At 38.8% G+C, this 13,122-nt stretch overlaps 1 protein-coding gene across 3 annotated transcripts in view; it reads left to right on the top strand.

Annotated features, from left to right (window-relative positions):
• Nucleotides 1-13,122, top strand: part of MPP7 (MAGUK p55 scaffold protein 7) — a 261,766-nt gene that overhangs the window by 173,908 nt on the left and 74,736 nt on the right. For all 3 annotated transcript variants that reach the window (XM_068539180.1, XM_068539161.1, XM_068539171.1), the window contains exons 7-11: nucleotides 2,835-2,916; nucleotides 3,434-3,519; nucleotides 7,017-7,091; nucleotides 7,275-7,471; nucleotides 7,948-8,012. In XM_068539180.1, coding sequence (XP_068395281.1) covers nucleotides 2,835-2,916; nucleotides 3,434-3,519; nucleotides 7,017-7,091; nucleotides 7,275-7,471; nucleotides 7,948-8,012 — 505 coding nt within the window. The remainder of the gene's footprint in view (nucleotides 1-2,834; nucleotides 2,917-3,433; nucleotides 3,520-7,016; nucleotides 7,092-7,274; nucleotides 7,472-7,947; nucleotides 8,013-13,122) is intronic.

A 13,122-nucleotide genomic window follows, 5' to 3' on the forward strand; every position in this document is an offset into this window, starting at 1 on the left:
TGATCTTTGCCCCCAGTCTGTTCCAGCCCTGTGGTTCCCCCTCTCAATTGATGGACAGTCCCGTCTGTCCAGTTATTCAGCCGAGAGCCATAGAGTCTACCTTTGATGCCTCTCTTTCTTTCACGTCCCATTTCCAGTCCACTGGGAAATCCTTTCAGCCCTACCAATGTGGTCCAACATATCTGGACCACCTTTCCTCGCGGCTCTTCCTGCCGTCGGATCCGGGCCTCCGTCGTCTTTGCCCTGGGTTGTTGTGACGGCTCCCTCCTTGTTCGCTTGCTTTAGCCCCTGCATTCCTTCAGTCTCTTCTTAACAGCAGGCGGGGGGATCCTTCCGGATCATGTCACTGCTGCCGTTCAGGTTCTCCCTGTTGGTTTCACAGCGCAGTCCAGAGTCCTCCCAGGGGCCTGCAGAGCACTGCACGCCCTGACTCCCTGCTCCTTCTGACCCGCCTGCTGGGCTTCTCCGCTTTTACGTTGCCCCAGACACAGTGGCTTCTTTGTTCTTCTCTGATCCTTCCATTTTGCCCTGGCTCTTTCCGCTGTTCTTTCCCTTGGGCTGAGTCCTTCGTCTCCTTCCAGCCTTCTCGTGGAGCCCGGCGTCTTTACATCCTGTCTTTCCTCTCCCTGCCCTGGCGCTCCTGTTCTTTCTTCCCGCCCTACCGCCTCCAGGTTGCCACAGTGTTTACCACCTTCTAACATACTGTAGGATAGATCTCATTGTTTCATCTTCTGTCTATTGTCTGTCTCCCCTGTGAGAATGTAAGCTCCATGAGGGGGAAGAAACATTGGGGTTTCTTTTTCTTTTTCAGCAACGTGTCAGAAACCCTTAGACCAGAAGCTGGCACATAGTAGGTTCTCAATAAACATTTATCAACTTCATTGAGCACAGCAGACTGGATGGTTCCATACTGAAAAACTGCAGTCCATAGTGGAGCAAGAGATTTGTTTCAGTTACCTAATTTTGTGTTACAAACCACCACCCAAAGATTGTAGCTAAAACAATAATATTATCTCTCACAGTTTTGGAGGTTGACAGGCTCAGTTGGGCAGTTTTTCCTTAGAGTCCCTCCTGTGTAGTTAGACAGGGGCTGAGACTGGAGTCACCTGAGGGTTTCTTCATCCCCAGGACTGGGGATGCCTGGGCTGGGTGGCCGGAAAGCTGGGGGCTGGTCAGGCATCTCTTTCAACAAGTGGCATCTCCACCTGGCTGGCTTGGGCCTCCTCGCAGCATGGCTGTGCACGTGATTTCTTACACGGTGGCTGACTTCCCACAGAGCCAGCGTTTCTAGAGCTCCAGGAGGTTAGCTGCAAGTCTTCTCACCGCCTGAGGTGCCCCAGAACCATTTCACCACTTGACATGGGGATACGGCAGGCGCACACCAAGAGGGGAGAATTGATGCTCTGCATCTGCAAACGCAGTGGTTAAGAAAGCAGTTCTCATCAGTTTGCCTTAGACAGGTTCTGACTTTACTGCATACTAGTCTGATCTCAGGCAAATTATAACCATTTGGCATTCAATTTCTCATCTATAAAATACAGATAAGTAATCTTAAATTAGATAACTAGACCCTTATGACATTAGGCATACTTTGGTGGGAGAGTTTGAGACACATTGTTAAAGAAAGTGAAAGTTGATCTAATTACACTAATTAGTTATATGAAGGATATTACATTTCCAGTCATCTTGGCTATAAGTTATCTGTTTAAAAGCAGAAAATACCAGTAATTGGAGAGTCTAAGGTTTATGACCATGGAGAGATACTCATTCAAGTCTTCGGCCTTGAATGCATGCGTAGGTGAGGAAAAATGCCACAAAATCATCCTAACAATTATGTAATTTTTTTGCTATTATTAGATATGTATTTGATAGCTGTCATATACAAAATAAAATGTCACATAGAAAGCACGCACTACAAATGGGTTCCTAATTTTGTTTCCATATCTATTTGGTAATGCTGTAAGTGTGTTGACTGGCAAACGCGAGAAGAATTCCACCTTCTTGGGGGTGCGCTCTGCCTCCACCTAACGTGCACCTCTTCAGGGCGTGGTGTGATGTAGATGGCTCGTCTAAACCACTGCCAGTTTCTCGGAAGCAAAGTCATGAAAAGGCGTTCAAAGTAACCATGTGTACCTGATGTTCTGACAGAGAGCATGCAGTTAATTTGCTTCTGAACATCCATAAGTAAAGAATTTTCGGGTTCCTTTTGAAATTGTTTCCTAATCTCATGCCAAAATGTTAGTTCTGTTTGTACCTAGGTGCAGTCCTAGTACATAAAAACCTTGGAGTAACAGATCTTTTTTATTTTTTTCCCCCCACTTTCTTTATTATCATTGCTGAGTTCCTTTAGTGTAATGTAATAGTGTAATAGAAGGATCACTGAACTAAAGGTCACGGGATCTGGGTTTTAGTTTTCTAGTTTATATAATCTTTTTTCTATTCGCTTCACCTTCTCTGTTTAGTCTACCTTCTCATAGGGTATTGTAAAGATAAAGTGAAATGAGGAAATGCTGTAAAAGGGTAAAAACAAGTAGTATTCAAATACAAGGTATTATGATGGAAAGAAGATATTTGTACACTTTGCATAGTACTGAAGAGATTAAAGATTTCAAAAATCTTTGCATTGTGCTGAAAACCTTAGACGATCTGTGTGGTAGAAAGTTGTGTGTCTAGTGATAAGTATTTGTGAGCAAATGGCACGACGTCTGTTCCTCCTTCCTTTACTTTTTGTAGCGGTTTTACTTTTTCCAGATGAATGTCCTTATTTCTGCCCTCTTTCCTACCACCCAGTACACACATTTACCCACAAACACTATTTTTTTTTTCCTTAAAAGGGAGCTACCATTAAGAAAGATGATCAGACCGGGGCCGTCGTTGTGGCCAGAATCATGAGAGGAGGAGCCGCAGACAGAAGTGGTGAGGGTTTAAATGTCAGGCGGGCGTGGACGGGTCCCGTGGATTTTATGTGTCACATTTCCAGGATGTAACTGAGAGGATAACAGTCTTTTGATACAGTACAGCAAAACAGTAATAAGATACTGTACTCTGTGTTAAAATGTGGGAACCTGTTTAAATAAATGGTAAATTTCATTCTAGAATACTTTTTACAGTCTTAGCTTATATGGGCTTCCAAGGTTATATTAAGACTTATTTCAATGTCTCTGATTTGAAAAGTACTACTGAAAGCATGCAGCCTTTTAAAAAATTTATCTTTAAGATGAAAGTAATGTGCGTCTCTAGAGAAAGACTGAGATGCTTCTGCTGTTCCTTTGGCAGCGTTGTGATGTTACGGCCTTGGAGAGGCTGGAGGCCCGAGATGTGTGTCCTCGCGTGCACTGAGGGCACCACACGGTGCTTTCAGGATGGCCACACTGCAAACCACGGCTTCTTTTGTACGTACCACTGCTCACGTGCTGAATTTGTGATTTCTCAGGTCTTATTCACGTGGGCGACGAACTTAGGGAAGTGAATGGCATACCTGTCGAGGATAAAAGCCCTGAGGAAATCATTCAGATCTTGGTAAGCTGAAAATTTACTTAAAAACTGCAGTGAAAATGAGGTTGAATCACTGTCTTTCAGACCTGGTTGTGAACACAGGATTTGGATTTAGTAGTCCAGGGTTTGGATCCCAGCGCTGTTACTTAATCCCCCATTATGTCCTTGGAAAATACCTTAATCTTTTTATTTCCTCCCTGTTTTCATCTACAGAATGAGAATAAGAAGTGGTAACTCTCTCACTGGAGTGTCTGGAGCGTTAAATGAGCTAATGTAGATCAAGAGTTTGACAGGACCCATCTCAGATTAGGTCCTTAATACATGGCACCTACTCTGTTGTTGAGGATGCATTTATCTCTGTCTCTAGGGGCTGTGCTTTCCTGGTACATAAAAAAGTGAAACTAACTTAGATGTCTTATGAAATCTAAAACAAAATGAAATTATTATAAGCCTTGGCAATATAAATTCTCAAGTTCATTTGTAAGGATAGAATAAAGGGAGACTGTCCCTTTTACATATGAAAACATGTTATTAACTTATAGAGAGTTTAGTATCTCAAAATAGACCTCAGTATATATGAAAATTTAGTGTATGATTAAGATGGCATTTTATATCAGTGTGAAAGCAGTGAGATCATTGCATAAATGGTATTGGATTAATTGATTATTCAGTTAGAAAAAATAGTCCTTATTTTACAACTCACACAAAAATAAATCTCCTCCAATTAAGTAAGTTTTTTAAAAAGTCATCAAAAATAGAGAAGAGTTTTTTTAACCTTGATGTGAAATTCAAATAGAAAAATAACTGATGTGATGACTAGAATTGAAAACTTTTTCTACAGAAAAAGGTGCTGTACCTAAAATTTAAAAGACAAATGAGATCGTAGGCAAAATATTTTCCATTTATATGATAGAAGGCTCATATTTTAACGTATATAGAGAGTTCTTAAAAATCATTAAGAAAGGAACGGTTACAGAAAAATCAGCAAAGTGTGTGTACAGAGACTTATAAAAGAAAACATGATGTCTGAAAAATATTGGATTGATGGTTATTTAAAAGCTTGGTAATGCCCAGAGTTAGCCAGATTATAAGGAAATAGATATGTTTATATGCTTTTTTTGGTAGGGTAAACTAATAGAACCTTTTGAGATGGCTATCTGAAACTATCCATTTTAAATTTGCATAGCCCTTAATCAAGAAATTCAACTGTTGCAAATTAACCCAAAGGAAACAATTTCAAATGTGTATAAACAAGATATTTTAAAAATATTTAGAAACTATCAAGAAGGTTGAATTGATTATCATTCATTCACGTGATGGATTACTGTGAAGCATTCACAATGGCTGATAGACCTATATGATTTAGTAATAATAGTAATACTAGTAATTGCTTACATTGATTGAGCCCTTAATGATACTGTTCTAAGTGCTTTACATACATTAAAACAGCAGCCCCCAGCCTTTTCGTCACCAGGGACGGTTTTGTGGAAGACACTTTTTCCATGGACCGCAGTGGGGTGAGGGGATGGTTTCAGGATGATTCAAGCACATTACATTTATTGTGCACTTTATTTCTATTATTATTACATTGTGATATATAATGAAATAATTATACAACTCACCATAATGCAGAATCAGCAGGAGCTTGTTTTCACTTGCCACTCACTGATAGGGTTTTGATATGAGGCTGCAAGCAATTGATTTATTGTGGTCTCTGTGCAGTCAAACCTCTCTGCTAATGATAATCTGGATTTGCAGCCGCTCACCAGCGCTAGAATCACCGCCTCAGCTCCACCTCAGATCATCAGGCATTAGATTCTCATAAGGAACACGCAAGCTAGATCCCTCAGGTGTGCAGTTCACAGTAGGGTTCGTGCTCCTATGAACATCTCGTGCCACTGCTGCTCTGATAGGAGGCGGAGCTCAGGCGGTAATGCAAGCGATGGGGAGCGGCTGTAAATGCAGATGAAGCTTCGCTCGCTCACCCGCCGCTCACCTCCTGCTGTGCGGCCCGGTTCCTCATAGGCCACAGACCAGTACCGTGGCCCAGGGGTCGGGGACCCCTGCATTAAAACACACACACACACACACACACAAACTAGAGGAAGGGGAAGGGATTATAGAGAAGACTTGCTTTCTTTCTACTTATGCAGTTTAGTATTATATAAATTCTTAATAAGCTTGGTGAGTTACTTTTATGATAAGCAATAACAATGATATTACCATTTTGAAATCACTCCTTTATAAAATTCTGATATTTATACAATTAAACCCCCCGTTTTATGTGAGTCTCTTTGCTGCACTGGAGCTGCTTCCATATGCTGACAAAAGCTGATTCAATGCAACTTTTCCCATCCTGGCTTTCAGTGACTTCATGCTGATAGATTGAAACTGGCTGTGATGGGAGTATTCACACCATGGAAATTGGCAAACAGTATCAATCAGGGCCTTTTTAACAAAATGGAGTCCTGGTCACCGGCACACACTGATAGTGAGCCTCAGGGAGGTCCGCCCACCCTCCCCCTCTCGCCTTTCCTCCCTGTCCTCCTAGATATGTACTTAGTGCTTTCACAGAGCTTACGACTTAGTGGGGGTAGCAGACATTAAGAAATAATTGTGTAGATAATTATATAGATATGGTTATGACAAATGCTAAAAAGAGAGAAAGAATGACATAAGAGTGTGTTAAAGGCAGACCTACTCTTTAAAAAAAATTTTTTTGAAGTATAGTTACTTTGCAATGTCGTGTTAGTTTCAGGTGTACAGCAAAGTGATTCAGTTACACACACACGTATATACATATATATATTCTTTTTCAGCTTCTTTTCCATTGTAGGTTATTACAGAATATTGAGTAGAGTTCACTGTGCTACACAGCAGGTCCCTGTTAGGAAGACCTACCCTTGTCTGAGGTGGTCGGCAAAGAATTTTGGGTATTGTTGCTTGCTTTAATTAAATTAGAATAGACAGTCTTCCCATCTGTTAATGAATCTACTACATTTGGTGCTTTTCTTACTAACCAGAATATGACACAGATGAGTGTTTTTCATTATTTTTCTGATGAGCATCACAACTAATTGAATCATGTATTTATAGCCACGTTACTGGCAGTTGTAGGAATTTTGTCCCTGAAACCTGGCTGCTGAGCCTTAGGTGCAGTGGTCTGAACCTTGCACACGGTCTGTTCTTGCCATTTAATCCTGTTCAAGGCACTGTGTGTATTCTGTCTTTCTATTTTGAAGTAACTCAACATGGATGGTAATACATTCATCGGCATTTTTAAAGTGCACAGGAGGTAAAAGTGGTTTAGTGGTTAATGTTTTTTAACTTATTGGACAAACTTTAGTGCCTTCTCATGTTACAGGAATTTCTACAAAAATAGTTTCCTCGGTTTGTTCTGTCTAAGAGTAGACACCCCAAGCTTGTAAATTTTTAGAATCGTTTCATTTTCTACCTATTTGACTTTCTTCCTCTTTGGCTCCAGAGGTTTTCTTATAACTCTTTCTTTCCTCTGACATCAGGCTCAGTCTCAGGGTGCAATCACATTCAAGATTATACCCAGCATCAAGGAGGAGACACCATCAAAGGAGGGCAAGGTAACCGTCCCTCAGAAACCCTTTTTCGTGGGAACCAATGTTTTTCCATTTACTGAAGATCCTTTTTGTCACAACAAGTTTATCTTAACATTCTATTTCTTAAACGAGTCAGAGTTAGAAGAATGTTGGCCACTTCACATTTATTTTTTATATTTATTCATCTGAAACGGAACTTTCTTCCAGATGTTTATCAAAGCCCTCTTTGACTATGACCCTAACGAGGATAAAGCAATTCCATGTAAGGAAGCTGGGCTTTCTTTCAAGAAGGGAGATATTCTTCAGATTATGAGCCAGGATGATGCAACATGGTGGCAGGCGAAGCACGAAGGAGATGCCAACCCCAGAGCAGGCTTGATTCCCTCTAAGCACTTCCAGGAAAGGTGAGTTCCTGGCCCAGAATCATGGCCTGTCTTCAGCTGACCTTTTGTTCTCTGCAAAATATCATTCCAGCATAGCTGTGATAAAATAAGCACTGAAACCTTGCCTTAGAATCCCTGATCCCTCAGGTTTGGATTTCTGTTTTGTCTAACGAAGTATGAATAATGACCAAAAATAATATGACACTCTCAGGTCATGTTCAGTTTTTGTTACGAAGCAAATGGAAAATAGCACATTAATATCTGAAACGGTATTGATGTGAAAGATGGAAAAATAAAGAAGAGTGATTTCAGAGTGGGGAGAATTTATAAAAATTTGGAAGTAGAGGATTTATTTCTTAATTTGAGTAGATTGCATTGTGTTCATTTTTTTCCTCCAACGTTCCATTTTTTTCTTAAGGCTTTTAATATTTTGGTGTTATGTTAATCTTGGATCTGTACTGTAAATTGATAGGCATATTGACCTTCTTTCCCCCCAGGAGATTGGCTCTGAGACGACCAGAAATATTAGTCCAGCCCCTGAAAGTTTCCAACAGGAAATCATGTAAGTTTGTTCATCAGAATGCAGAGTAACTAAGTCTTGCTGTTTACTTTTGACTATTACAGCAGGTGTTTGTGGTAGAATAAAAGGTCCTATTACCTGTGATAGCGTTCGGGTCATCATTTCACAAGAACCAACAAGTAAGAAATTCATAGTGGGAATGGTAAAGTGAATCTTTTGAAGAAAGGGGTGTTTGGGGTTGTTTATAATAAACCCATGACTCACTCTTTAAGAAAAAAACTAATAACTACGACTCTCTTTGATTCTGAGTTTAGGTATTTTATAATGTAACCTAAAATGCAACTCTTATTTCTCTAAAGCTAGGAGGTTTGGATAAGATATTCCTTGGTAGAGATTGGAGGAAAAAAAGCCATCACTTTCTTGGGCACAAAAGCAATTGTGCCTAAAACAGTCGTTCTTGTTCTACTTTCTTCCTTGCTTATTCTGACATCACAGTAACTCTGACCTTCACCCGGTCTGTTCAGAGTTATTACCGGACTAGATTAAAAGAAAATAAGAATAAGAAAAACGATGATGTCGGATTACTGGAAAAGATAGTATGGTTTTTCTTTTAACCTACCCTTCTCTCAGATTCTCTTTACTTCTCACCTCCCACCTCTTGTAAGTCCCCATCCTACTTTATCTTCTCTGCTTCGTGGTTCTAGGTATTTTAAGAGTTAAAAAAAAAAAAAAAAGCCCTTTTGTTGCATAGAAATTGTACGTTAAAAGGTGAAATGAGCAAATAAATGGTCCTGGAATTTTGCACCAACATCTGTTTTTAGTATCGTTGCATTTTTTTCCCATCTCCTGTTATTTCTCTCAGTTTGTAGAAGCCTAGAGCCCAGGAATCACGTTATAAGGGAGCCAAACTACAGTCGAGTATAAATCTCACAAGCAAGCTTCAAGTAGAGCACTGATTCAAAAGCCTGCTTGTTCTTGCTCTGTTAAGTCTGGGCAGAAGGAAAAAACACTTGTCATAGAATGCCACATGTCCCGTGACATCGAAAGCTTCAGGTTTAACCAGAATGTTGCATTGTTCTTAAGTGTGATGAATTTTCACTGGCAGCTCATCCAGTGGAAAGGAGCTCTGAGGCCTCTACCTGACTTGCTCTTTGAGGGTTTTTTAAATTTGGGGGCCTGCACATTTCTTATACATTTGGTGCATGTGGGATAAAATGTGTCTAACTTGAAAATGAAATAAATGTGATTCTACTCGAATCTGAATCCATACTCTAATTTGCTTGAGTTTTAGGCAACTTAGAAATATGTAATTGGTTATAATTATGAATTTTCACTTACTTAAAATTTTTGATGTATTTTTTTTTGTTTTAAAGAACTGTGCAAAGTAGAGAGATTGTCTTCTTAATAGCTCTCCCCAAACTGGTTTCAGGATAAATGTGTGTGAGTGTGTGTGTGTGTGTGTGTGTGTGTGTGTGTGTGTGTAGAGCACTAATTGTAATGGAGGCTATTTTGTCTTTGAATTTACATAATTTCTTTTCTTTTAAATTTTATTTATTTTTTTATACAGCAGGTTCTTACTAGTGATCTGTTTTATACACATCAGTATATACATGTCAATCCCAATCTCCCAGTTCATCACACCGCCCCACCACCCAACCCCTCTTTCCCCCCCTGGTGTCCTTACGTTTGTTCTCTACATCTGTGTCTCTATTTCTGCCTTGCAAACCGGTTCATCTGTACCATTTTCCGAGATTCCGCATATATGCGTTAATATACAATATTCGTTTTTCTCTTTCTGACTTACTTCACTCTGTATGACAGTCTCTAGGTCCATCCACGTCTCTACAAATGACCCAGTTTTGTTCCTTTTCATGGCTGAGTAATATGCCATTGCATATATGTGCCACATCTTCTTTATCCGTTCATCTGTTGATGGGCATGTAGCTTGCTTCCAGGACCTGGCTATTGTAAATAGTGCTGCAGTGAACATTGGGGTGCATGTGTCTTTTTGAATTATGGTTTTCTCAGGGTATATGCCCAGTAGTGGGATTGCTGGGTCATATGGTAGTTCTATTTTTAGTTTTTTAAGGAACCTCCATACTGTTCTCCATAGTGGCTGTTTACATTCCCACCAACAGTGCAAGAGGGTTCCCTTATCTCCACACCCTCTCCAGCATTTGTTGTTCGTAGATTTTCTGATGATGTCCATTCTAACCAGCGTGAAGTGATACCTCATTGTAGTTTTGATTTGCATTTCCCTAATATGAATTTACATAATTTCTTTTATATGTTAGTACTCTAGTGTTTGAGCTTCAGGACTTGTCTTTATGGAACGTGGTCGTCCTTTCACCCTTTCTTCCTTTTCTTCTCTCCTCTCTTTTTTTTTTAACCTAGATTTTGATTCACTGAGAGATGCGTAGTTTGTTCTCATAGGTAGATGTTCTTTACTTTTAAATAAAAAAATAAATCTGATCGATATTATCCAAAGTAAATACAGCGTATAGTAGATACAGCCTCCTTCAGAGAGACCGTATACCTCTGTGAAAATTAAATAGAAGGCCCCTGTCTTTATTCTCAAAGAATTGAAATTCCATTTGAAATTTCTTTGAATGTTGTCTCATAAACCTCTGAACTCAAAAGTTATACAAAAATCATTGCACTGGATCTGAACATTTTTTATTTATTTATTTTTAAATTTATTCATTTGGCCTCACTGCACGGCACGTGGGGGGATCTTAGTTCCCTGACCAGGGATCAAACCCGTGCCCGTTGCATTGGAAACGTGGAGTCTTAACCACCGGACTGCCAAGGAAGTCCCTGGATCTGAACATTTTTAAAAGCATTTTAAAGCACTTTGTTTTGTAACCTGTGTATTTGAAAGTGATTTTTTTTTTGTTTTTTATGTAACTAAATCTTGTAAAGACCATCTGACTCAACGCTTCCCGGACTTCAACCTTTGGTACTTAGATTTTTGGAATAGGACATTCGTTATCATGCCCTTTGCTAAATTATAGAATAATACTGTGAAGAAAAGCAGAAAGTTGATATAAAATCCTTTATTTTTATATTTTATTTTATTGAAAAAAATCTACTGTATATATTTTATAATCGATCTATTTAATTACATTGAATAGTCATGGAATAGGTTTTAAGAAAATTTCTGATTTAATATAAAATTTCTAAAAGAAGAATAATTCTCTCATGTTGGTGTTTATAAATTTATGAAAAATACTCATGTTGATAAAAATTTTCTGCACTAAATTTCACAAGTGCTCTTAAAACCTAGGAAGATGTTGGTTAAGCATTGAATTTAGAATAATGACTTAAAGGTCATTAGGCAGTTAACTTTTTCGGCAAATTGATTGCTTTTGTATTGGTAGGATTTTACTCTTTATTTGATTCACAGTGTATCATCATAACTGAAGTTTGCATGGAGGGAAAAGTTCATGGACGATGGCTCTGGCGCTGTAGGGCTTCAGCTAGTGTGCGCACAGAGGTCAGAAAGGACTGGAGCATGCCAGTACTGTTATCTCTGCCTTTATATTTATGCTAGAACTCTGGGTCCGGGCTCCATGGTTAAAAAATCAGAAGCCCTGGTACTACCGACCTCCTCAGGCTTTTAAACTGGCACCCTTATGCAAAACTCTGAGTGTGGGTGGTATTCATCCTTGATGCTTGGTTATTTCCTCTCCTTAGGAATCTTGGCGTATCTAATGCATATACAGAAAACAGGCTCCTCAAACGAAGTAATTTGCCTCTTACACATTCCTAAAAACTAAAACATGAACTCTTAAAACTAAAACATTCCTAGATCTTAGAAGCTTGATGCAGGAACTCATCTCCTCTTTCTTCCTGCCCCTCCTCCCATTTTTTGGAGGAATAACTTATCCAACACAGAAATTTATGATAGAATTTTATCTTCCCGCCCTCCCCCTTAATCCAGTGCTAGGTTCTAACATAACGGCTTGATGTTAGTAATACAGACAGAGGAACAGACCCGGAAGGCTGACAGGTGTTCCTCGCTGTGACCAACGTTTAGATTGTTATCAGAAGGACATGGGGTGCGTGTTTGGGGCCCAAGTAAGTGCATATCTCATGTCTCAAGTAGCACGCAGGGGCAGTTCTCCTGACAGACACTTAGTAGCAGCTTGCAGTTCTTGTGTCGATAGAATTTACCCTACGACTTTCCTGCCAAAGCTTATTTTTACAGTTCAGTTGCATATATAAAGCCATGTGATAGCACCTAACCTTTAAAAAGAAATATGAATTTCTTTGATTACTTGAAATATTGTTTGTTCCCTTTCTATTGAAACATAAGTATGTAAGTTAGGAATTAGCTTCTTAGTAGCATAAACGTTACCTTCAACTTCAATCAGATGTAACTTATATTTAAATTGAGTTCGTATTCATGTAGTGTATTTTACTGCAGAATATTCAAGTATGATACTTACTTACTGTGCTTGGTTTCCTTTTTTTAGTTATCAAAGTATAAATAGCTGAACATTTCTAATAATGCTGATTGACTAATATTAATGAAGACATTTTCTTTTACAAAATAGCTCTAATAGAATTCTAGTAATAAATAAACCAGAAATCAAAAGTGTACAATTTATTGACTTTTTAAAAATTAGAAGGTAAAGACACAAAATAGTTTAGAATTTGTTTTAACCGATTTTGATGGTTATCATGTGGGTAAAAAAGAAAATATTTGACTGCAAGCAAAGGGTGTCCATTCAAACAGGCTGTCACCAAATTCACTCAAAGACAAGTATTTTGTGGATTGAAGATCTCAATCTACCAACAACAGAATTTAAACGTTGAGGGAAAGAGTGAATTCATTCTTCATGGTACCAGTGTTGTGGAAGACCAAACTTTTGAGAATTCTATATATATCATTGCTCTACAGGTTGTTGTAATACTACTTTCCAAGTTGAATAATCACCTTCTTCCTGGCATCTTAGATAATGTTTATTTACTGTGTTCACGCATAAATTTAATTCAGAAATGAACAAATAGATTGCTTATGTTCTTAAATTTCTGTATCTAAAACTTTGTCAAACATTTTCTTAATATTGGTGGGATCACGTGTAACAGAAACATACGAGGTTTTAAAAATACTGGAAATATTTTTTTCCCCTGACGCTCTTTGGGA

This window comes from Eschrichtius robustus, chromosome 1 (assembly GCF_028021215.1).
Source record: "Eschrichtius robustus isolate mEscRob2 chromosome 1, mEscRob2.pri, whole genome shotgun sequence".
NCBI classification, from domain to species: domain Eukaryota; kingdom Metazoa; phylum Chordata; class Mammalia; order Artiodactyla; family Eschrichtiidae; genus Eschrichtius; species Eschrichtius robustus.